A 25,867-nucleotide genomic window follows, 5' to 3' on the forward strand; every position below is an offset into this window, starting at 1 on the left:
ATAAGCTATAAGCTTCAAAAAGATATAAGCATAAGCACAAAAATATAAGTTAGGCCAAACACCCCCCTAGTGCAAAGTTAGCTATTGAGATGGAGGAAGGAGAAGTGTGATGTGGTTGTATGGAAAAAGGTGGAGGGATGGGTGACCAAAGGTTTTTTTTTTAAATACTATTCTGTGTTCCCGAGTTCGTTTAACTCAAGAAAGGAAAAGAAAAGAATCATTTTTCTTTCTTTACCCTTTCGTTTCCTTTCTCTTCCTTTTCCTTTCAGTTCCTTCTAAATTGAAAGAATGTTATCCATCCCATTTTACTCTTTAGAACACACTACTTTCTTTTCTTTTCATTTCCTTTCTTTTGTTAAATGAATCTCTGGAACACCTTTCTTTCCTTTCCTTTCCTTTCCTTTCCTTTCTCCCCATAAGTAAACCCGGGAACACATTAAAGAGGAGAAAGATATATAGGGCCATGTATTGGAACTTGGAAGTTAAACCTTAAAACGTTTTAAAAAGAAATTGAAGCATGAATGGATTTTCACTTGTTTGGTAAAACCGTTAAGGGTTAAGCTTTGTATGTTATTTTTACTTTTACTTTGACATGTTGTCGGGACAAGATTTTAATATTTTATTTAAAACATTTTTTATCTTTGTATTAAAGAATAAAGCATTTTCTTAAAAATGTTTTCTGTGATATTTATCCCGACGACATGTAGTGGGGAAAGATTTTATGTTTTTTTTCGGGACAGAGCTATTACGACAAAACTTTTGCCGACTACATATCGTCGGGATAGAAATTTTAGAGTTATACCAACTACCTGTTGTCAGGAAAAGTTCTGAAACAATTGTCGGGATAGGTCTGATTTGTTGTAGTGAGTATTGTTTTTTTAAAGATAAGAGTTTTAGTATAATTAATGGTTAAGGTTTATCTAATTTGTGTGCAAATTTTATTCAATAATAAAGAATGATAAAATCAATGGCTTTTAAAGAACATAACTATTCTCTGTGTTTTTTATTTATTATAGAAGAGATTATATCTCTATATATATAATAATGAAATAAAGGAATTGTATCCTACTACAAATAGGAAACGTATCCTAATTCAAATAATGATAAAAAAGATAAACTAGGATAAAGATATACATATTAAAACTTAAATTCCAACACTCACCCTCAAGTTGGAACGTGTAAATCAACAACGCCCAACTTGCCAAGTAGGAATTTCAGTTGAGGTGCACCTAATCCTTTGGTGAAGAGATCAGCTATTTGAAGCATGGAATCAATGTGATACGCACTAACTTCTTTACTTTCGACACGCTCACGAACGAAATAACAATCCATTTCGACATGCTTAGTTCTTTCGTGGAAAACAGGATTGTTAGCAATTTGAATAGCCGCCTGATTATCACAAAACAATGGTGTAGGTTTGTCCAATGGGACATCTAATTCCTTAAGTAGCCAACGTATCCACAATATTTTGCTAACTGTGGATGCCATGGAACGGTATTCCGCCTCGGCGGATGACCGCGAAACAACTGATTGTTTCTTTGTTTTCCATGAAATAGGTGTATAATAAGCGCATATCCTGTTCGAGAACGCCTTGTGTACGGACAACCAAGCCAATCTGAATCACAATAGGCTGTAAGATCAAATCCTCCGTCTCGTGGTAAAAGAATCCCTTGCCTAGGAGTGGCTTTAAGATAGCGAAGCACACGATGAACTGCATCCAAGTGATTTTGTCTAGGATCAGCAATAAACTGGCTTAAGATGTTAACAGCATATGTGATATCTGGTCTAGTGGCCTGTAGGTAGAGCATTCGACCCACCATTCTTCGATATTGATTGTTGTCAACCTTTGGTTCTGATTCACCTTTATCGAATTTCACATTCAGCTCCATAGGAAACGAGCTAGGACGACAACCTTGTAACCCACAATCGGCGAGTATATCAAGGGTATACTTTCTTTGGCTTAATACTAATCCTTTGGATGTACGAGCAACTTTTATTCCAAGAAAATACTTGAGGTCCCCTAAATCTTTGATGCTAAAAAGCTTGTCGAGGTATTTTTTTTACCATTTTGATCTTATCGTTGTCGTTCCCAACCATAATTACATCATCAACGTATATTAATGCTGCCACAAAACTACTTCCCTGTTTATGAATGAAAAGAGAGTAATCTGCTTTGCATTGCTTAAAACCGAGTTCAAGAAGCGACATAGTAAACTTTTTGTACCAATTCCTTGAAGCTTGTTTAAGCCCGTAAAGAGACTTTCTTAACTTACACACCTTGGTCTCTCCTTCCTTAGAAAACCCTTGTGGTATTTTCATGTAAACGTCTTCATCTAAATTCCATGAAGAAATGCATTGTTCACATCAAGTTTGTGAATTTGCCAATTTTTCTTCGTCGCCACGGCTAGAAGTGTTCTAACAGTGACCAATTTTGCCACAGGGGCGAAAGTGTCATGGTAATCGATTCCTTCTTGTTGTGTGAAGCCCTTTGCAACAAGACGAGCCTTGTAGCGCTCAACTTCCCCATTAGGCTTGTACTTTACCTTATAAACCCACTTTGAATCTATAGCACGTTTTCCTTCTGGTAGATTTTCAAGGGTCCACGTCCCATTTTGTTCAAGGGCTTGAATTTCTTTTTGCATGGCAGTCTTCCATCTTTCATCCTGCATTGCTTGGCTAAAGCTTTTCGGCTCATCATTTGATTCGATGGCCGCCAAGAAAACCTTATGAGAGGTAGAAAAATTATTGTAAGAAACAAAATTAGAGAGAGGGTATACCGTGGAGGAACTTTGATTGGTAACGGGACGATTGGGATCAACGGATGGGGGAAGCTTGACATGGAAGTCTCTGAGACGTGTTGATTGAATTCTTTGTCTCTTAATCCTTTCTTGTCCATTATAAAACTGTTGGATTATACTCGTTTCATGGCCCAAGTTTTGTGATGAAACTAATTCATCGTGTGGGTCTTGGGCTGTGTTGGTAGTTTCCGAACTAGGCTCCGTTAGTGGCTGATCTACTTCACATGATTCACTAAGTGGACCCTTATTTGTGTCAGGCAACTCATTAGGCTCATTCAATGAGATTTGAGTTTTATTAATCTCTAGTTCTTGGTTTTCTAAAACTTCCTCGTTTTCAACTAGCCCATGATCAATATTTTTCTCATTATTTATTGAATAAAACTCTAATTCCAAGATGTCATCATGTTAGCAATCTGTAATAACATGCTTAAACGGAAAGTGATCTTCATGAAATTTTGTGTCTCTGGACACAATTATTTTTTTCTTTTCAAGGTCGTAGATTTTATACCCTTTCGTCCCCGGTGGATATCCTAAGAAGACTCTGGGTTTTCCTCTCATTTCAAATTTATCACCGCCAGTGTTTGTGTTCCTATAATATGCAAGGCAACCAAAAACCTTCATAAAATCATAGTCCGGTTTTCGGTTGTAAAGAAGTTCGAAAGGGGTTTTATTCCCAATTACCATTGAAGGTAACCTATTGATGATGTATGTGGCCGTCAAAACACACTCGCCCCAAAATATTTTGGGAATGTTTGCTTCAAATCTTAGTGCTCGCGCCGTTTCTAGAAGGTGTCGGTGTTTTCTTTTAACTACACCGTTCTGTTGAGGGGTGTGTGGGCAAGTGGTCTCGATCAAAATGCCATTTTCTTTGTAATAGTTCAACATTTCATTAAATGTAAACTCTCCATCATTGTCGCATCTAATTCTTTTAATACCTTTGCCAAATTGTGTGTTTATCATCATAAATCTCTTAGGTGCCCACTAGCTTCATGTTTAAATTTTAAAAGAAACAACCATACCGCCCTACTATAATCATCAAGGAGGGTGAACGATATCTACCCCAAATATCACAATGTAATAAATCAAAACATTCAACGGTTTTTGTAATACTATCTGGAAAAGTAGATCTTGTATGTTTAGCTTTAGAACAAGAATCACACATCTTATTAAAATTAACGTTTTTAAGAAAACTAATCTCATTGAATTTCTCAGCGGAAGCATGACCCAACCTCTTATGCCAAGTGTTATTAGTGATCGCCATTGCCTTTCTTTCATATTTAATCATCCCCATCTGATATAACCCCTTCTCGTGTCTACCCGCACCAATCAAGCTCCTCGTGTGTAGGTTCTGCATTACACAAAAATCAGGAAAAAATGAGACAACACAATTCAGATCGTTGGCCAATCGCCCAACGGATAAAAGATTACAATTAAAATCAGGAACAAATAGAATGTCCTTGACTTCAGAACCTCCTTTAAGTGTGCAATTACCCCTTCCTTTAACAGGAACTTTAGTGCCATTGGCTATTATAACGGGGGCTTCAAAATTACTTTCGCTTTTGTTTTTAAGGAAGCTAGGGTCGTAGGTGATGTGCTCAGTGGCTCCTGAGTCCATCACCCAGTCATCGTCCCCGTTCCCTTTACCTGCGAAATTTGCCATACGTGGTGTCTGGTTCTTTTGTATATTATTGTCCCCTCCAAAAGTGTTGATGAACAGTTGATATTGTTCCTTTGAGAGACCAGGGATGGGGCTAGCATTAGTTTCAACATAGGCAGCTTTTGATCCATCACGTTTAGCTTTGTTACCGGGCCACCACTCAGGGTAGCCAATTCGTTTGAAACAACCCTCTTTTTTGTGTCCGTCCTTCACGCAAAATGTGCAGTGATCGACAACATCAGTTCTCTTTTCTTTGCTCACAGCCTTCTCTTTGGTAATCGTCTTGTCTCGGTTGTTAATGTTGCTTTCCCGTCGTTGTGGATAAACAGCTTTGAAAGCCGCTGCCTCTGTTACTGGTTTCTTTTCGAGAGAGATAGCCCATTGCCTTTCATCCTCAGCCACGAGGTGATAGGCGTTGCTTAACGTCGGGATCGGTTTGGTAGCCAAAATTTGGGTCTTAATGACACCAAATTCGTTATCTAGACCCATAAGAAATTCATATAGTCTCTCTTTCTCCTTTGATTCATTGAGCTTCTTCCCGATATCACAGTTGCACCCGTCACACGTGCATGGTGGCATGGGCATGACGGACTTGATTTCGTCCCACAAGCTTCGGAGTTTTGTGTAGTAGGCTGAAACGGAGGCTCCAAACTGTTGCGTTGTTGTTAAAGCATGCTTCAGTTCATAAGCCCTAGGGGCACTTTCTTTACCAAATCTTTCAAGAAGATCGGACAAGATTTCAAATGCGGTTCCGGCAAACTTGACGCTGCTCCGTATTTCTTTTTCGATGGCTGTTGTGAGCCATCCTTTTATCATAGCGTCACAACGCATCCAAGGCATGTAGTCAGTTGCGGTTTTTTCAGGTTTCTTGAGGGTTCCGTCGACGAATCCCACCTTGTTTTTGGCGAATAGGAAGTTCATCATCTCCTGCGACCAATCACTGTAGTTGTGGTCATTAAGGGTTTCGTTTACGTGTAGTTGTTTTGGGTAATCTGAGGGGTGAATATAGAGCGGTGAGTTAGGATCGGGATTATTATCGGTTTTGTTGGATTCTGGTTTGTCTCCAGCCATGATCTAGAGGAAGTTGTGATTAGGCTTAGAAGTTGGGTAGGTTTAGAATGTGATCGTAAATCGCTCTGTTGCCATGATAAAATCAATGGCTTTTAAAGAACAGAACTATTCTCTGTGTTTTTTATTTATTATAGAAGAGATTAGATCTCTATATATACAATAATGAAATAAAGGAATTGTATCCTAATACAAATAGGAAACGTATCCTAATTCAAATAATGATAAAAAAGATAAACTAGGATAAAGATATATAATGAAGAAAGTTTTAATCAAATTCCAACAAAGAAAGAGTCAAGATCACTATTAGATCATAAAATCTCTGTTCTCTTTACTTTTTTTTACCTTTAAGTTTATTGATATTTGTTTTGTGTATGTCATCAAATTTTGGCCATCTGGGTGAAGAAATTATGGCACATGAACAAAGAGAGACAACGGGAAGAAGGGAGACTAGGGAAGGCATGGAAGAGAGCAAAATCGTAATAGTTTGCCGACAATGGCAATGTTGGATAGAGTTACATGTAACGACGGGCATATGATTTTCTTTTATGGTGACAATAATATTTAGAGGTTGGTTGTCTATCACTAAATATACAAATTTTTTGTTAGGGTATTGTCGTATCATAAAACCATATTATAATTTACAAATGCATAACAAAAATATGTCAATCGTTATTAGAAATTCATAATAGCAACACAAATTCTTATTTATTGCTTTTGTTATTACTTTTAGTATTTAACGGATCAAATAAACCTAGACGTTTGGTTGGAAATTTATATGTCAGGCATCATTTTAATTTTTTAAATAATTGTTTTACAAACTATGCGATTTTTCCAAAACAACATGTCATAGAGGGTCACAACGCCGAAACAATATTCATCGGTGGAGTGCGAACTCACTCAAATAATAATTCACATGGTCGGTAACGCACTGAGTAGTGCGTTGGACATGTGTCATCCGTCAGTGGTTTCCCCTACTATGCGTTTTTGCTTCAGACGTTAAGAGGGGAATGCATTTCCAGCCCCCGATAAAAATTGATTTACAAAATGTTCATTTTGGGGATTTTCTCTTATAAAACGATATATTTTTTACTTTTCGTTTAAAAAATTTTAGAATGTTATTTTTATATGAACTTTTGTTTTTTAAATTTTAGCTTCACATCCACATAAAATATATCTGTAGTAATTAATTTCCTCATGAATATACCATTATATATCATATATGATACACTTGTCCTATATGTCAACCAAGTTTACATATATTGATAATTGATAAATCATGGTAACTTTATTTTATGGTAAAACTATAGTTTTACCAACTAATATTAGATTATTTTCATCCGGTTTTCTCCTATCAGATGATGTTCAAGTTGCAATAGGCACATACCCATCTTCATTCTGCATTCTTCTTTTATAAGCAATCAAAACACCAGCACAGATTGATAACCCAAACACACCTACACCCCAAAAGGCGATCGGTATGCTTAATGATTCTTCATTAATCTGCATAGAAAAATTAAACAAAAAAAATTAAAAATATGATAATTGAAATTCATGTTATAAAGATACCTTATACCGGGAATGTTTTATGTGTATAATTTTAAAATTTTATATAAATGTTTTTTTGATAGCCAGTTTCATTATTTTCATAAGTCAAGTTGAAGAAACACGGATCCGAACCCCGGGTATGGGTCCTGGATCCAATGAGTCTACGGGGTAAAGTACGATAATTACAACTAAGATATGAGTATAGCTTCCCAAAGTCCAATGACCGGAACCTGCAAAACAAACACCGTGAGTCTCGTTACAGGAAGGACAAGAGGGGGGGTCTTCCTGTAACCACCCTAAGATCATGCTGATGATGCGGGAGGCGAGGGTGTGTAGCATAATGATGTTGCACCATGAATAAATTTTTCTGTTCTTTTTTTTTTAAAATAAGCTCCTCCATCTCTTTTGTAATCCCTTTTTGTATGAATAAAGAAAGCTTTTTATTGCATCCGTCACACTTTGTTTATGTATACATCTTTTTTTTATATTATAATATAAGTGTTTTCGGCGGATCTTCTTTGTGTATGAATAAAGGATTATGCAATAATACAAGTCTCAAATGACTGAAATGAAAACTTTCATAGCTAAGGCATAAGCCGAATTACAAGAAACGAAATTACAAATTTTCTTAACATCTAGTTAGGCCCGCAGGCCAAAAGAAAAACCAACTAAATGTAACATTTTCTTAGTTGGGCCCCGTTCCAGGTTTTAGGGATCTCTGTCCCGTCCAACCTTTCAAGTTTGTAGGCACCTTTGGATAAAATTTTTTGGACTTTATAAGGTCCTTCCCAGGTAAGAGCCAACTTGCCCGAAGGCTCTTGCCCGGAGGCTTCATTGTTGCGGAAGACAAAGTCTCCCGCATCGAATTCACATCTTTGGATCCGAGAGTTATAATATTTTTGCAACTGGCGTTTATAATTATGCTCTCGAATTGATGCCAATTCCCTCTTTTCCTCAAGGAGGTTAAGGTTCATCCGGAGTTCATGATCATTATCTTCGATCATGAGAACTCTGGCGGATGGGATTCCGATTTCAGCCGGAATCATGGCCTATGTGCCATAGGTTAGACTAAAGGGGGTTTCGGAGTTGCTGGAATTTTTCTGAGTGCGGAAAGCCCATAGTACATGGGGTAATTCTTCCACCCAACCCGTTCTTTTAGTTCCTAGTCTGGCCTTGATTCCTTCTTTGATGGTCCGATTAGTTCGTTCAACTTGACCGCGAATTGTGTTCCGTTGTCCGCGAATTAGTTCGTTCTCTGGTGAGCTACAGAGGTGAAGGTTTGAGAAATGTGTAATTCTTTTAGCCATTCTTGTAACCCACTGTCCGCGAATTGTGTTCCGTTGTCACTAACGAGCTCTAGGGGGAGGCCGAAACGACATATGATGAATTCCCACAAGAATTTTTTAACACTCGCTGCTGTTATAGAAGCAAGTGGTTTGGCCTCCACCTATTTTTTAAAGTAGTCAATTGCTACTATTAAAAATTTGACCCGTCCAGGGGCTTCAGGGAAAGGTCCCATGATATCAATAGCCCATTTTTGGAACGGCCAGGCTGAAGTGACTGGAACTAACTCATTCTTTGGTCATAGCGTGTTAGGGCATGCCTTTGGTAAGAATCACACTTCCTGATTTCATTTACAGCATCCAAAGTGCATCCCCGGCCAATAGTATCCGGCGTTCATTAACTTCGCCACGACCATTCGCGGGCCAGCGTGAAGACCACAAATGCCTTCATGAACTTCTCTGATTAGGTAATTCGCGTCCTCAGCATCCACACATCGTAGTAGTGGTCCGAGGAAGGAACGTCGATACAAGACACCGTCAAGTATTTGATAGTTCAAGGCTTTGTGCGTTATCTTCCGGGCCGCTGTTTTTCCTTCCGGGAGTGCTCCGGACGACAGGTATGCTGTAATCGGTGTCATCCAGGATTCTACTCCCGTTTGGATCACTAAGACCTGATGTTGCGGGACAGACGGGCGGTCTAATATTTCGATGCGGATGTCTTTGGCAAAGTGTTCGAAGTTTGTTGAGGCCAATTTACTGAGGGCATCCGCTGATCTGTTCTCACTTCTTTTTATTTGAATGACTTTGCAAGAAGAGAATTGGAGCATTAGATCTTTCGCCTGTGACACATACGAAGCCACGATATCATTTTTCGCTTCGTATGTGCCGTTGATCTGTCCCGCAATCAACATGGAATCGACTCGGGCTTCCAAATGCTTAACCCCAAGCTTTTTAGCTATCCTCAAGCCTGCCAAGAAAGCTTCATATTCTGCCTCGTTGTTGGTATTTTTGAAGTCCAACTTTATGGCATATGTAAACTCATGGCCTTCGGGATTGACTAGCTTGAGTGTAAGGCCCCGAACCCGGTAGCCCTACTTTAGCGTCGGATTTACTCATAAACACAGTTCTTCAAATCAGAGTTTATTAAAACTTTTCGCGGAATATAAAACATCAATCATTTGTTACAAAACGTTAAACCTTTTCTTTGATACCATAACACAAAACTTTATATTTAAAACATCTTTACTTCTTTCTTCAGATGCCAGCCGTTCAATCCATGCCGTGTGTCATCCTCATGCTAACTCTGTAATCAGCTCACCTGCGTGCATACTAAAAGTCAGCTACGCTGAGTGAGTTCTAGTTAATCGAACGCCATACAATACATACACATACATACATATCCGTAGATACATATTCATACTTCACTAGTTACCCTTCTGTTCTACTTACATACTTGCTACCATACATACATACATATCTACAATCACTAACCTCAGTCTACCGAGAGTACTTTCATAGTTCACCGTCTATACCTGTACTCAAGGTCGTGAACACGTACAAAGGTCCGCAGTCCTTACCTATGTTCACCCTTTATGGTACGTGCAAGGTCCGCAGTCCTTCCCTATACCATCCTACATCCACAACACGTACAAGGTCCACAGTCCTCCCCTATGTTGCAACCTAAACCATAGCACGTACGAGGTCCGCAGTCCTCCCCTATGCTACCACAATACAACTACAGCACGTATAAGGTCCACAGTCCTTTCCTATGCTGAGGCCTATCTATAATACGTATAAGGTCCGCAGTCCTTAACTACGTTGTCGTCTATTATCTGTAACACGTATAAGGCCCACCGTCCCTATCTACGTTTACATCTATCATCTACTTTACGTATAAGGCCCGCAGTCCTTAACTACGTTTACATCTATCATCTACTTTACGTATAAGGCCCGCAGTCCTTAACTACGCCATCACCAGCCGAGTCTATGTCCGACAAAAGCTAGAGGGATTTGCCATCCTAACTTACTATGTCGAACGTAGAACTCACATACCATTCGTGTACCTGTATACACCTACTTCACATATACAATAATTACATCATAGCATAAGAACACCCTAGGCGTTCTTTACATCATCCATTTAACAACCATACCTCTTGTCGATACGTGCAATATCCGAAGATCGTTCACGCCCCGACAAGTATTCATTTGTAATGTTCATACATCTTCGATGTATAATATTCGTACCTTTATTTTTGACCTGACAGTACGCGCAATATCCGAAGATCGTTCGCGTACCGACAAGCAACCATTCATATCCATCACATATATCACATATGGCATACACTTATCACTTAGGATAAATGTATTAACAACACATCGAGTATGCACACAGCCCTGAAAACATAACACATAAATGGGGCTAGAAACTCACCTGAATACTGTTACGCTCTCCGTTAATAGTTATTCCCCTCTTGAGCTGTGCACGGCTAACTGTATAATATTTACACGCATCAATTAGCTACTACTACTTATGTTGCGTTTCTATCTTTATATGACCCACAACGAACGGGGGTCCGGGGGCAGCGCCCCTGGTAGCGGGGTTCTAGGGGCGGCAGCCCCTAGCGGGGTCCAAGGGGCAGAGCCCCTGGCTGGGGTCGAGCTGCCAGGTCAGCTTGGAAAAATTTTATTTTCGATAACTGCCTTAACACATTTTCCATTAGGTTTTTAATTTATTTTATAAACGAACTTCGCTTCAGGCGAAGTTAAACCTTAGGCGAACTTGGCTTCAGGCGAAGTTATACCTTAGGCGAACTTGGCTTCAGGCGAAGTTAAACCTTAGGCGAACTTGGCTTCAGGCGAAGTTAAACCTTAGGCGAACTTGGCTTCAGGCGAAGTTAAACCTTAGGCGAACTTGGCTTCAGGCGAAGTTAAACCTTAGGCGAACTTGGCTTCAGGCGAAGTTATCCTTAGGCGAACTTGGCTTCAGGCGAAGTTATCCTTAGGCGAAGTTACGCTTGAAGGCGAAGTTACGCTTGAAGGCGAAGTTACGCTTGAAGGCGAAGTTCATCAGGCGAACTTAATCTTGCAGGCGAAGTTGTCGCGCTGCAGATCTGTTTGCCCATAACTCCTTCGTTTCTTAGCCAAATAACTCGATTTTGGTACCCACGGAACCGTATGATCGGCGCCTACAAACCCCAACCATCAAATCGGCCTAAAATCGACGTTTTAGGGGTCCGATTTGGGCAGTTGGGTTTCGGGTCCGGTTAACCCATCCAATCCTAACCATTTTCAGTAATAATAGCTTTGTTAGATTAGTTCTTACCTTACCAACTCAGATCTATCAACAAATCTCGGGTCTCGGCTTCGAATCTAGATCGGTTAGAATGTGTGTGTTTTGAGGGTGTAAGGAGTGTGTGTTAGGGAGTTTGGTGAGAAATGAGATATTTTGGGATTTTGGGGGTATTTATATCCCTGAAATCCCATTCTCATTTAACCTATCTCAATTAACCCAAGTCCATAACCCACTTCCATTACCCGACACTAGCCCGACCCATACCAACTCCTATTCTTTTATTTATTTCCTGATAACCCGAGAAAACTTCCCATCTATTAATAAGTAATATAATTAATATTACCTTTGAAATTTCGGGATGTTACATTGAGGCCTGCGCCACATCCCACACTGCTTGAAGCTCCATCCGTAAATAAGGACCAAATCTGTCCTGATTCCGGGGGTACTTGGGGTTGTTGCTCAATCAAACATTCTTTTTCTTTGTGATGCGGGACCTCTGTCACGAAGTCCGCCAATACCTTCCCTTTGATTGCTAGCCTAGGTTTGTACTCTATTGCGTGTTCACCTAGCTCGATGGCCCACTTGGCTAGTCGTCCAGACAATTCAGGCTTGCTAAGAACGTTTTTGAGCTTGTATCCAGTCAAGACATTGATGGGGTGTCCCTGAAAGTATCTGCGGAGGCGTCGAGCATCATAAACTAGTGCCAAAACAAGTTTTTCTAGCATGGAATATCTTGTTTTTGGGTCCGATAGTGTTCTGCTGAGGTAGTAGATCGATGTTTGAACATTCTTGCGATCGGTCAGAAGGACGGCCCCAATGGCAATGTCTGAAGCTGACAGGTATAACGTTAAAGGTTCTCCCGCGTGGGGTGCTGTTAACGTGGGAAGTTCCATCAAACATTTTTTAACCTCCAAAAAAGCTTCTTCGCCCTATGCGGTCCACTTAAATTGTGCTTTTTTGAGACAATTTCTTAAAATTGAAATGAAAGGATGGGACTTAGCTGCATGATTTGCCAAAAATGATTCAAAGCAACCAGTCGACCATTTAATGTCTGAACTTCTTTGAGGGAAGATGGAGAAGGCATGTGGGCTATAGCTTGAACTTTATCTGGAATAGCTTTGAAGCCCGCATCCGTGACAATTACTCCCAGAAACTTTCCCTCTTCCATTCCAAATGAACACTTGGCCGGATTCAACTTCATATTGATGCTCCTCAGAGTTTTGAAAGTTTCTTCGATATCCCTCAACATCTGGTCTTCCTCAACACTTTTTATTACGAGATCATCCATATGCACTTCTAAATTTCGACCAATTTGATCTTTGAACGCTATGTCCATTAATCGTTGATATGTGGCTCCCTCATTCTTTAGTCCGAAAGACATCATTTTGTAGCAAAAGGTGCCATGATCAGTGCGAAATGTTGTTTTGTCCTCATCGCCCGCTGCCATGCGGATCTGATGGTAGCCCTTGTAGGCGTCCAGGAAGCATTTGAATTTGAATGGTGCCACCGCATCAACCTTGAGATCTATTTCGGGCAAGGGATAACAATCTTTGGGACATGATTTACTTAGATCTTTGATATCGATACACATCCGCCATGACCCATTGCTTTTGGGGACAATAACTGGATTGGCAACCCAGGTCTGATAACGAATTGGGCGAATGATTCCAGCTTGTAAGAGGTACTGGACTTGCTCATTCATTGCTTTTGTTTGTTCCGGACCCATCTTACGTTGTTTCTGAACAACTGGCGTAAACAACGGGTTTACTCTTAACTTGTGTTCTGCAATATTCCTCGGGACACCGGTCATATCTGCGGGTTGCCATGCGAAAACATCAACATTCTTTGACAATAACTGTTTCAAGAAAGTCCGTACTATCTCGGAAATAGCAGGTCCTATTGTTACAGTTTGATCAGGAAATTTTTTGTTCAAAACCCATTTCTCTGGTTCAGTCCTCATAGTTTGTTTTGGAATCTTGCTAGGTTTTGAGCTCTCTGTTGCAAAGAAGTGTCGATTAACATAAATTATTGCTATGCCGGTGTGAGTTGGGACTCCTACTGCACCGTGTGCTGTGGATGGGTGAGCATTGAAGCCACCAATCGCTTCTCGTCCAAGAATAATGTCATGCTTTGATGTTGCTGGTAAAACCAGAAATTCGACCTCTTCTGTCCTAGAATGAATTCCATCACTTAAGGTGACTGGGAATGAGATTACCCCTCGCGGATGCATTATTTCCCCTCCGAATCCCGATACTGGAGCGTGGATGGGTTTTAATATTTTCTTATCGTCCTCGTCAAGCTGTTCAAAACATTGTTCATACATAATGTCCGAAGTACTACCGGTGTCGAAGAAGACGTATTGGGAACGGTAATGTCCGAATTGAGCAGTGATGATCAAGGGGTTTTTGTTATTCGGTACCCCTTTGATTCGAGGAAAAATCACTGACTCATTCTTCCATTCCTCATCATCAGACTCCTTCCTCTTTTTTCTTGTATCATACCCGCCTTGTATCATATGGACGTTTAAATCTCTGACTTGCTTTTTACTCGGACCCTGGATATCCCGTGCGGGAGCTTTACCATTGTCAGGTTTTCCAACTTTTACCAAGTGTCCAAGTTTTCCAGACTTTACAGCTGCTTCAATTTCATTTTTTAATGGTCTGCATTCATTCGTATTATGACCAATGTCATCATGATACGAACAACGCTTTTTCGGGTCAAGGAATGATCTTCTCGTCAGTGGCTACGGTTTTTTAAAATTCACATTCTCCGTAGTGAGAATTTCGGCGCGTCTTTGAAAGAGGAGTCCAATTATTGGGGCCTCGGTTCGAGGGTCCCGTTTTGTTTTTATTGCCTATGAGGGATCGTGTATCAAATGGTTTTGGTGCTTCCGTACTTGGCTGAAGTCTTGACCAGATAGGGCCTTTCGCCTGTCTATTTGGTCTCGAGGTTTGAAACTCGACTTTAAATTTTTGCTTTGAGTTACCACTTCTTAACGTTTTTTCGGTGTTCGCATACACTTTTGCTGCAGTCATGAGATCGTCCCACTCTTTTGGCATTCCAGCTCTGCCCGTAAGTGTGCGGACTAAATCATCACATCTGACGTTTTTGCGGAAGGCACCCCGAAGCATGGCTTTGCTTATACCACCGATGTTCAGGCTCTCATCATTGAACCTGGTGATAAAATCTTCTATAGACTCGTTATCGCGACGAACGACGTCTAAAATTTCTGATTGATCTCGAGTATGTTTCTTCTGTTGACTGAACTGTTGAGAAAATTTCTTCACCAAATCGTCCCAGCTAGAAATTTCACCGTTAGGTAACTTTTCGACCATTCTCTTGCTGCCCCTGTTAGTGTCAACGCGAACATGTGACACCAATAGGGAAGCGTCCAACCACTAACACCGCCTACCGCCACAAAGTTCTGGAGATGATAACTTGGATCAGTCATACCATTGTACTTACCTACCGATGTAGGTATCTTAGCATTAACAGGAAATGGTGTTGTGGCAATGCTTGCTATGAATTTTGATTTTTCGGCGAAAGCCGCGGGGCGGTATGGTTTAGTTAAGTCTCGTTCAGCATTGCTGTGGTATTCGGTGTGGCGGACTATGTCATGCGGACGACTACTCCTTGCTCTGGAGCTCATCCCACTACCTCCGGTATACGTACTGTATTCACCCGGTTGATAAGTTGAATCATAGCTATCAAATTCCTCCAAGTAGGATGGCATTCGCATGTCTATGCGAGAACGAGGGCGTAATCTCGGTATTTCACCAAACTCTGGCTCCGCTTGCTGACTGTAACGGATCTGACTTCCTCTCACTGTTGGTGGAGGAGAAAGAGAACTCCGGGGAGATTCCTCATAATCCAGAGTACGAATGTGAAACCTTTCGTTACGTTTTCTGCGTTCATACTCAACCACCAAACTTTGTTGTTGCGCGTGGAGCCACTCTTCAGGACTTAACGTTCCTCCAGATCTATAGTTACGTTGTTGAGATCTCGCCCTATCGGAGTCGCCCGAGTTGTTTTCCGGATCAAATATCGACCGGTTTCGGCGGGTCTCTTCTGCAATTTGTTTGAGATTACCCAAATTGGAACCTTCCGGTGCCGAGGCACGTCCCATGTCTGTGGGAGTGAGGCCGGTCAGTGCTGTAACATTTTCTAGAGTAAATTCCCCAGGTGTTACATTGGTGATTCGTGACCCCGGTGCTGTGACACGTTCAAGAGTACGGCCACTTGGAGTCGTAATCCATGCAAAAACACTGAGATCCGGCGGTGCTTCTATGTTAGTTACACGTGAATCTGGTGCAGGGGTTCCCGTCGGCCCTTCAGGAAGGTTACTCATATCTAACGAACCAAAAAACCAACTGAAATTGTTGCTGTTCTAACACCAAAAACGGATGGTGCCAATGAAGAAACACGGATCCGTTCCCCGGGTATGGGTCCTGGATCCAATGAGTCTATGGGGTAAAGTACGATAATTACAACTAAGATATAAGTATAGCTTCCCAAAGTCCAATGACCGGAACCTGCAAAACAAACACCGTGAGTCTCGTTACAGGAAGGACAAGAGGGGGGTCTTCCTGTAACCACCCTACGGCGTGAGAATCAGTATCGTTCGTAAGGGAGAAAGTACTGAAGTAAATAGATTAAGTGTAGTCAGAATGCATATGAGTGAATGAAATCCTCATACCGTTTGACAAGGTATTTATAGCCGAATGGTGTAGGAAGATGATTGGGCCAGCTGTCTTCTTCTAGAAGATCTTTGATAACTGCCTGGACACGTGTCTTCTTGCGATAGGTTGAGTTATACGTCCCATGTGCATGGGTGTAACAACCTGGACACGCGTCGTCTAATGATAGTATGGATTGCACCCTGGCCATGTGCACGGTTATAACAAACTGGCCAGGTGTCCTTTATTTATTGGCTGTTCAGTCACGTATTCCCCAAGTAAGAATCATGAACCTTCTTCTAGAGAGTATTTGAGTGATGACAGCTGTCCCGCTGGCATTGTCTTCTGGATGTTTAGGCGGACAGACGTTCCGTCCTGCGGACGACTTTTGAGGATGCCAGGATGTTTCCGTGCATGTTGTGAGGACGTTCCTCCTCATTCGTGATATGCGGGTGGTCCATGTGCCCCGCGGGTGGTTTATAAGAGGATTCTCTGTGGCCCGTGGGTGGTACTTAAGGGTATTTGAGTCTTTTTGGTACCCTACCTCTACACAAGTGTAATTTTAAAACTTTTGTATTTATAAAGAATTGTTGTGATTTCAATCTTGAAATCCCTTTGATAGTCTTTGAATCGTCGATGAAAGATTGATCTTATAAGTGAGAGACTTCCTTGTTCTTGAGTTTTTTAACTAAGGAAAGAAAATGAAATGAGAGGGAAGGATAAGAAAGGGAAGGGAAGGGAATTAATTTTTTTTTAGTTAGGTGTGTTCTTGAGTTGGAAGGAAATTAGAGGAAAGAAAAGGATAACTATGTTAAAAATTGTTATCCTTAGTAATCATCTCATTTTTTGGAGGATAACTTATTGGGAAAATACATTAATTTAATCCCTCCTAAGTACTCCTACTCCTTTCCTTTCCATTCTAAAAAAACTCAAGAACACCCATATTTTTAACTATCCTTAGTTTTCCTTTCCTTTCCATCCTTTAAAAAAACTCAAGAACAGGGTGTTAGAGCCGTATGGGACATTGTTGAAGGAATAACTCCGTGACAGTATGGAATCAACAAGCTAAGATGTAAACATAAGTAAAAAAAAGAAGTATATTCTTGTGCTATTAATGAAAATGACTTTATTGAAAATATATAGGCCATAAAGTGATAAAACAAAATCAATTTATTCGAAGACACGTAAAGAATATCGAATGGAAATCTTACTTCAATCGGTTCACTGAAATTATCAGAAGAGTCCGCAACAAGAATATAGAAGTGCCCCATAACTCCGGTGTGGCTCTTTTCATTGTTGTAATTAGATTCCAATGTTACATATTCACCTTTAGCTATCTTCACTGATCCCGGTTTAGGATAACATGTGGACATTCCTACAATGTAACCAGCTTTGTCTCCTGCATGCTTTCCTTGCCCGTATATAGGATTAGACGCGCAAATGATCCGTCCATCCTGGATAAAATTAACATTTTTTTTTGCTTCAAAATATACATTTTAGGTACTTAAAGATACAACTGCTAATGAATAAACTAAAATATTTACCTTGCCATAAAGGGTAGAACCTATACCACCACTATGCTGGTGAGCAACAGCGTAAATTACATCACCATCAATAGGGAGGATCACTCTTGACCTCTTGGTGCTGGTAAAATCCTTGTAAGTAGCAACTCCATGGTAGATATTTCAATATCACACTCCATCTGTACGTCAGCGGTTTAATTTTCAAAGATAGCAAAACGCTTCAAAATTTCGTTTCAATGGTATTGAATATTGGTAAATTCTATGCCAAGAAGAGATGATGACTATTTATTTACTTACCAAGATAACAAAAAGTTACTATTTTTTTTCAAGAAGAAATGCTGGATTTTCATGAGTGTTAATATATATATATATATGTAAATGATATACAACAAATGCTTAAAAATGTACTCACAAGGTGTTCAATTTCACAAGTTAATATAAAAAGATGTAAGCTACTTACCAATTTAACAAACCACTTCAAAATTTCATAAAAATTTAGAGGTTTTTTTCTCTTCTAAAATCTTGAACTTAAGAGATTGTAGACTAATAAACTGAAAATGAAATTAGTAACGAAAATTAATTTCAATAATCACACTTTTTTGCAGTTGACCAATAATAATCTCACCTGATAATATTTTTGCTACTAATCCCACCTTTTACACTATTTTTCTTACTAGACATCCGTTAAAAAAAACCTTAATTTCATTAAGTTTTATCAAAATTTCAAACTAATGTTTTATGTTTTTTATTGGAAGAATAATACAAGTTGATTGATGTAAAACATACCTCAAAATGGTGCTCTAAACGACGAAACGATGATTCAATTATGGTGTTTAAACTTCCAATTAACAAAAACTAAGTCGTTCGGAGCACCGTTTCGAGGTAAATTTTACATCAATCGATTTTTTTTCTTCTTTCAATCAAAAACCATAAAACAGTAGTCCGAAATTTTGATAAAACTTAACGAAATTAAGATTTTTTTTATTTTTTATGAAGGTCTAATGGGGAATAATAGTTTAAGGACCGATGGCAAGTATATTCTCAGTTGGATTATTAACTGCAAAAGGATGAGATTAGTAAAATCCAAATTTCCAATTAATGTATACCTCGTCATAACGAGCAGAGCCTATTTCACCATACATCATACCACCGATGGTATTTGTAAACTCCTTAGTAGCAACTCCAGAGGTAGATTTTTCAATATCATACTCGATCTGTACGTTAACACAGTAATTATTCATCAGTCACGAATCTTAGATGATAAAAAGCTTCAAAATTTACTAATAGGTGTTGTAAATCCGTAAGTTTTTGACAAGTGAAGGAAAATAATGGAGCATGAGGTATACGGGTTGGCGTAAAAGATGAAAGGTTTAAAAAAACTGTAAGGCAAAGCTATTTTCATAATTTTTAAAATTTGAACAATTTTCATATTTCTTTTTGGTTTAGGCTATTTTGATGATTTTCACATTTTTATAAAATGATAACTTACAAGGCAATCATGGATTCCTGTGTACTGCCAATTATCCGTGACATCTAATATAATGATTTGAACAGGAACTATGAAGTCACTCCAATCAACCCACTTAACAGTGTACTTCAAGTAAATGTTTCTTTCAACACTTTCAACCCCATCTTTCACTTTGCATTGTGTTCCATTGTAGCAACAATTTACTCCTCCCACATAATTCGGGTTCAAAGGCGCGCCATATTCGTCTTCCGTCACGTTAAACAAGTCACATCTGCATCCCAAAAACAATTACATAATAAATACTAAAACACTAGTATATTACATTTTAAACGGCAAAAATATTATTAAAATGAAACTGGCCAGTAAGAAACTAGACATGACAAGACAAAATTATAAACTGTTGTACCTACACTCGGTACATCCCTTTGCATCTACTGCGCCCTGAGTGTCAATTGCATGGATATCAAACATCCATTTCTCTTCATATCCTGCAGGAACTAGAAGCGGATTACCAACTTCTATTCCATAAGGATCAGGAACATGCGTGAACGTTTTTCGTGTTTCGGACCCTAATCCGAAAAACTGGGGAAGATGATCGCATATTCCCGCATTCCCAGCAAATATAAAATCGGATTGTTTTTCGTAGTATCTTAGTGCAATCCAATGGTGGAGATAAGTATCTTGAAGAGAAACCGGGCTCCCGGCCTCATCAACAACTTCAGCATTGAAACTTTTTAGCGCGATATGACCTTTCGGGAACTCCATATCGTAATAGAATTTTTTCGAAACCGAACCCGGGGGTTGGGTGATTTTAGGTGATAGATACACCATGGATTTTAACCCATCTTCAAGTGTGACACAATTTGGAACACATATTACGAATAAAGCTATAGTTGACGAGAAAACTAGACTTTGAGTACCAAGTGATATCATCATGCAAGATTAAAGTGAGTATCAATTGGTGAGGAGGTTTGATTTTATTGTGTTCATTGAAGAGCAACCTAATCAAATTTCGAAAATGACCAAAATGCCCTTTTGGTATTTTGGTCAGAATAAACAGTTTGTCCATTTGAACGGGGTTTTCCCAACTTGTCCACCTCAAATTCAGTCGACCCACCTACTTAATAATCATCATCCGAATGTATTTTTAAACCAACCATGCCATGCCACATGTCAATATTCGTTGAGACACCCATATTTTTGTGAGAAAACCGCCAAACTGACGGGATTCTTTAGTTGTCTCGATGGGATTTTTTTAGGCGTTCAGACGAGATTCTCTTTGTCTCACGACTAGATTTTTGTGGCTTCCAACGTGATTTATTTTTGGCGACTGCCAAAAATTTTTTGACTTCTGCCAAGATTTTTTTGACGCGTGTTAGAATCTTGTTGGTTACAAATCTCATTAGGTGATGATTATTACGTAGACAGGCTAACTGGGTTTGAGATTGATATTACGAGAAAACGCCCGGCAAATAAACATTTTGTTTAGCTTTACTATTAAAACACTGGATTCGGCTTCCAACGATATTCTTTCGTCTTCCGATAGAATTTATCTCATCGTTTGACAAGATTTATTTTGGCTTCCAACAAAAAAAAATTATTTCCGCCGAGATTTTTTTGACGCATGCTAGAGTCTTGTTGGTTACAAATCTCATCAGGTGATGAATATTACGTATGGATTTTGAGGTTAACATTATGGGAAAAAGCTGGTTAAATAAACATTTTGTTTACTTTCACTTAGGACTGTCAATTTATGATATAGACCTGTTAACACGACACTGGTTTTAACAGGTTTGAATATGAGCTTAACAGGTTTCGTGTCTTAAACAGATTGACCTATTTACGACATGTTTAATTTCGTGTCCTAGCATGTTAAAGACCTGTTAACATGTTAGTAACCTGTGTAGATTTTTATTTAAAATAAATAAATATATATACACTCCTAAAGTCTTAAACCTATAGTCATTCTTACAAAAGACATTTCACTAATGTCCGTCAGAACCTGATATTATATTTTTTATGTATGTTATGATTTGTTTCTAAGATTTTTTGTTTCATGTATGATATGTATTTGTCATCTTTTGTGTCTAGTATGTTATGGATTATCCACTAATTAAGATTTTTATGCTCGTTTTGAAAATTTTGGTTTCGTTACACATGTATCATTCATTGTCTCTTTAAACATGCCCCTTAATAGGTCTTAACAGGTTAACATGTTACTAAACAGGCTCGTGTTCATGTTTGGAAAAAATGACACGATTAGATTTCGTGCCGTGTACGTGTTTAGCCCAACAGGTCATTGTGTCTCATCCTTTCGTGTCCGACATGTTATGACAACCTACTTTCGTATACAATTAATACGACCGTCAAATAAAAAAATCATTACACATTGTGTGGTTTTCATTTACCGAAGCAGTCAAGTATCAACGACACTCAGATATCATAAATGGCATTGAGGGTGGCTTTTGTGTACAAGTGTACAACTAGCCATGAATTAAAAGCTATACCAAAATAATATTAGTTGAAGATCTGGTGTACTGTGACATCGTTTTGATTTAGAGAGTGACATGAGATAATATTAGTTGTCGAAATGCCTACTTTATTAAGATTTCAATAGCTTGCATTGAAGGTAGAAGCTGATAAAGGGGGGCTATAGTACGTATATTTTTAAATTTTAAAACGAAGTTTCTTTAATAGTACACAGTAGATTTTTTATTTTGTCAAATATCACAATTCAGCTTTCTAGGATTGATATATTATAATAAATATTTGTTGCTGGAAATTAAAATACCTGTATTATTGTTTTTTTTAATGGCCAACGAATAATGTCCGGCTACCTGAGTAACCAATGACAAAATATGACTACATACACCCGCGATCGTAGACATCTCAGGGTAGCCCTGAACCCATCATCACTGAGTTAAAACCCAGTTATTATCGAATACGAACTTAAAATCTTACGGCCTCTATCACAAACTTTCACTTCTTATAAAGTTACATCATACATATAGCCTATGTATAAGCTTTATCAGAATTCGAGCTATATGTATTTTTTAAATTTATTTTAAAGGTTAAAATAACGTACATATACTCATATAGTCGATGTAAACAATGTATGCTATAACACAAAAACGAAAAATTAACACACTCTATATTTAGGCACTCTTTGTTGAACAATTTCCATGAGTATATATTTAAAGTTGTTTTGGTGTGATTTAGATGTTAATTCACTATATATTACGAAAATTAATGCCAATAATATTATGTATCAAATTCATAATAATGTATCAAAGGGTCAAATGTGTAACTAATTTTTTTAATTATATTTATAAAAACTTTATAGAAAATTTTTAATTTTTTAATATTTTCTATTTTTATAAAGTTAGGAAAAGTTCAAAAATCTACGAAGCTTTATAGAAATGGTTTGAACTGTTTTTAATTTTAAGAGATCTATAAAAGTTGAATAAAGCTTTCTTTCAAAAACTTTATAAGAATGAAATATATATAAAAGTTTGAAAGGAACCGCCGGTCTAACCGGTATAGCCTCTTTTGTTTAATTAAAAATTGTTGCTGCTAGTGGGTATCGATCCCTGGTCAACAGCCATAACGAATGCATTATCATTCCCTCACTAGCCACCCAGCCAAACCATTTTTTTGTTAATAGTGATGTAATACATATCCTTTATATTGATAGAAACATTGTATATATTGTAAATGGAAACGGAAGTTGACTGTTATTATTATATAAATAGTGTATATATATCTATTTATATATTTATGACATCATCCGGGTCAATATCCGGTCCGACCTTCTGGGCCGGTCCGACCATTGATCTAGTAAGACATCCGGGTCGATATCCGGGTCGGGTCTGAAAACATTGATAATAATATTAAGAATGCTACTAAACATACTGAAGAGGTAGGTCCCAGCAGAGCCCAGTTGGTCCCGCAAGACTCACCTTGAACAGGGACGTCTGCGCAAAGGCCATCTGCTTCCGCAGGACCCACCATGCTCATAGAACCTTACGCGCAGTACGCAAGCTGTACACGCAGGGAAAGCCTCCCAATGGTGAAGTACCACGCCTGTTCCCGCAGTTGCGGATACAAGCCATCAGGGAAGGCTACCCGCAGACAGCAGGGCTACACGCACAAGACAATAGATACTTCAGTAGTCACATGAAGGAATGAGCAAGGCGGGAACAAATCCCGCCAAAGTGAGCCAGTCCGTATGATTCTGAAAGATCTGTACTATACCTACCAAGGTATGGATAGAACAGACAATCTGATCAGAACAGCCCATGAGCCAATCACAGGGTGACAGCTCACCGACAACAGTACGAGGAGGAGCACCCTCTAGTACTGTTTGTCACTATTAGCCGCTGCCTACTCACCAACCCTTACTGTAGGGCGTGCGCAGCCTACAGTTGGTGAAATAGTTACTGTTGGCCGTAACCTATTCACCAACCAGCATGGCCTGCGTATAATCCACAGTAGGTAGGACGTGCATAATCTACAGTTGGAGGAATAGTGCAGCCGACATAGTTACTGTTGGCCGTAATCTATCCACCAACCAGTATGGCCTGTGCATAGTCCACTGTTGGTAGAACAGGAATACTATTCAGCCGGCTGTACCTTCTAGGAAACCTACCTTCGGCTATAAATACTCCAACATCTGGGAATGGTAAGATTATCTGCTATCCAGTTATCTAGCAATCTCTTAATATACACTTATATTCAGAGCAACCTAGTCTGATTCTCACGCCGGAGGGTGGTCACAAGGAGGAACCCCCCCTTCTCAGTGACGAGCTTACGGTGTTTGTTTTGCAGGTCTCCTGAAGAACAGCCTTCTCAGCTAGATCTCATCCGTGGGAAACATTACTTAACCCCCAGATTATCTATAATCTGTACCGGGTCACTTAGTGTTTCTTCATTGGCGCCATCCGTGCTTAAAAGCTAGAACTATTTTAGTTTTTTTCACAATTTCTGAAGAAATGGTTAACGTTACTCCGGTCCAAAGGCCTGTAACCGACCAAGAAACCCCGATAACAACCCCAGCAACTGGGGGGAACACCGGCGGTTATACAATCCTTACGAACACTACCCCGACTACCCAAGCCGGGGCAAGTGCAGTAAATATTCCACTGAGGTTCACCGATACCCAGCTGGAAAAAAGAACGAGGGTCCCTCGCCAAACACTAGATCAAGTGAAGGCGTGGGCCGAAGCACGGCAAAGAGAATTCCAAGCCGAGTTGGATGAACGCTTGCGTTCAGCTCAACAGGCCGACGAATTCGGCAGTACTCGCCAACACCTCAATATGAGCAGTGACTGCGAGTACTCAGAAGACGAGTTGGAGTCCGATACCGACGCGAACCCTCGCCATAAGGCGAAAGGGAAGCGTAAGGAAACGGACGTCCAACCAAAAAGGAATTTTGGGGAAGCTTTTAAACCAATCGCGGAGAGAAACCCGCGTGACTTCTCCAAGACCTTTAGACCAACTGCTACAAATGCAGGAAAGTCAAAATTTGCAAGGGACATTGCGGAAGCAATCGCCCCGAGAAGTGCCAAGCAAATGTCCAACATTGGCACTTATGATGGTCTATCCGACCTAGACGACCATTTGAACAGGTTCATTGCGGGGGCTACCGTCAGCAACTGGACGGAACCCACGTGGTGCTACATGTTCCAAATGACTCTGGTCGGAGCGGCCAGGGCATGGTTCGATCGTTTACCGATCCACCACATATATGACTGGGCGGACTTTCAGAACAAGTTCAGCCAGCACTTCAGCCAACAGAGGAAGTACACTGAAGAGCAGTGGACGATCCTCAACTGCGTGAGAGAAGATGATGAATCTTTACTGGACTTCATCACTCGCTTCAACTCTAAAAAGCTTAGTCTCGGCAACATAAGTGAGGATCTGGTTCGCGCCGCCTTCATCTAAGGCGCCGAATACCCAGAACTTATCCGCACATTGACGGGTAAGGATGGCATGCCATCAACTTGGGATGCCATCATGACGGCGGCAAAACGCTTTGCCGAGACGGAAAAGCAACTGGGAAGGGATCTTCCCCAGAGTACACACCTCTACACGCAGAGGACAAGAGAGAATAATGTCCGGATCGCCCGGCAGAACAAAAAGAGGAGGCTAGGTATTTGGCAGTCAAGGGTAAACTTTGACACCTCATCCAGCTCTCGCCCTCTTGTTGGCAGAAGGGATAACACACACCCTTCAAACCGAAAACACCGGTGGACGCCACTCACGAAGAGCGTCACGGAGATATTTGCCACGGAAAAATTGCCATGGCCAAATGCCCCATTGATCCGGCAGAAACCTAATGCGGATCAGAGCAAATCCTGTGATTTCCACGGGACAAAGGGTCATGGTACTGAAGAGTGCACATCCCTGAAGGATATTGTTGAGACATTTGTGAAGGATGGGAGACTTGCACATCTCGTGGCATCAATCAGGAAGGGAGGAAGAAATGACAACCGGTACAGAGGTAACGGACGAAAGCCCGTCGACATCAGCATCAACATGGTTCATGGCAAG

General features: G+C 39.9%; 2 protein-coding genes and 1 long non-coding RNA gene across 3 annotated transcripts; all 3 read right to left on the reverse strand.

Moving 5' to 3' along the window:
- Nucleotides 1–2,333: 2,333 nt before the first annotated feature.
- Nucleotides 2,334–5,526, reverse strand: LOC143569512 (uncharacterized). Its single transcript, XM_077055402.1, has 2 exons — nucleotides 3,909–5,526; nucleotides 2,334–3,181 (listed from the first exon to the last, which is right to left on the reverse strand). The coding sequence occupies exons 1-2, from the start codon at nucleotides 5,524–5,526 to the stop codon at nucleotides 2,334–2,336; spliced, it is 2,466 nt and encodes an 821-aa protein (XP_076911517.1).
- Nucleotides 5,527–6,622: 1,096 nt separating this feature from the next.
- LOC143569492 (uncharacterized) lies at nucleotides 6,623–18,104 on the reverse strand. The gene is made up of 3 exons (XR_013141750.1): nucleotides 17,870–18,104; nucleotides 17,537–17,779; nucleotides 6,623–7,026 (listed from the first exon to the last, which is right to left on the reverse strand). It is a non-coding gene; the product is annotated as an uncharacterized LOC143569492 (long non-coding RNA).
- An 817-nt stretch (nucleotides 18,105–18,921) lies between these two features.
- On the reverse strand, nucleotides 18,922–21,137 carry LOC143569513 (uncharacterized). Its single transcript, XM_077055403.1, has 3 exons — nucleotides 19,723–21,137; nucleotides 19,338–19,587; nucleotides 18,922–19,062 (listed from the first exon to the last, which is right to left on the reverse strand). The coding sequence occupies exons 1-3, from the start codon at nucleotides 20,250–20,252 to the stop codon at nucleotides 18,922–18,924; spliced, it is 921 nt and encodes a 306-aa protein (XP_076911518.1). The 5' UTR covers nucleotides 20,253–21,137.
- Between the last annotated feature and the right edge of the window lie 4,730 nt (nucleotides 21,138–25,867).

The sequence above is a fragment of the Bidens hawaiensis genome, unplaced genomic scaffold, assembly GCF_021521415.1.
Source record: "Bidens hawaiensis isolate Kalapana, Puna unplaced genomic scaffold, B.hawaiensis_p1.1 tig00024513_1, whole genome shotgun sequence".
NCBI classification, from domain to species: domain Eukaryota; kingdom Viridiplantae; phylum Streptophyta; class Magnoliopsida; order Asterales; family Asteraceae; genus Bidens; species Bidens hawaiensis.

Bases quoted from the DNA above. Each gene is read 5' to 3' on its own strand.
- LOC143569512 (XM_077055402.1), bottom strand. From the start codon at position 5,526: ATGGCTGGAGACAAACCAGAATCCAACAAAACCGATAATAATCCCGAT. The intron at 3,182-3,908 runs GTATTACAAAAA...TCTTGGAATTAG, and splicing joins AAGATCTACTTTTCCAGATA to AGTTTTATTCAATAAATAAT.
- LOC143569513 (XM_077055403.1), bottom strand. From the start codon at position 20,252: ATGATGATATCACTTGGTACTCAAAGTCTAGTTTTCTCGTCAACTATA. The intron at 19,588-19,722 runs GTACAACAGTTT...TTTGGGATGCAG, and splicing joins AAGGGATGTACCGAGTGTAG to ATGTGACTTGTTTAACGTGA. The intron at 19,063-19,337 runs GTAAGTTATCAT...GTTAACGTACAG, and splicing joins CAGGAATCCATGATTGCCTT to ATCGAGTATGATATTGAAAA.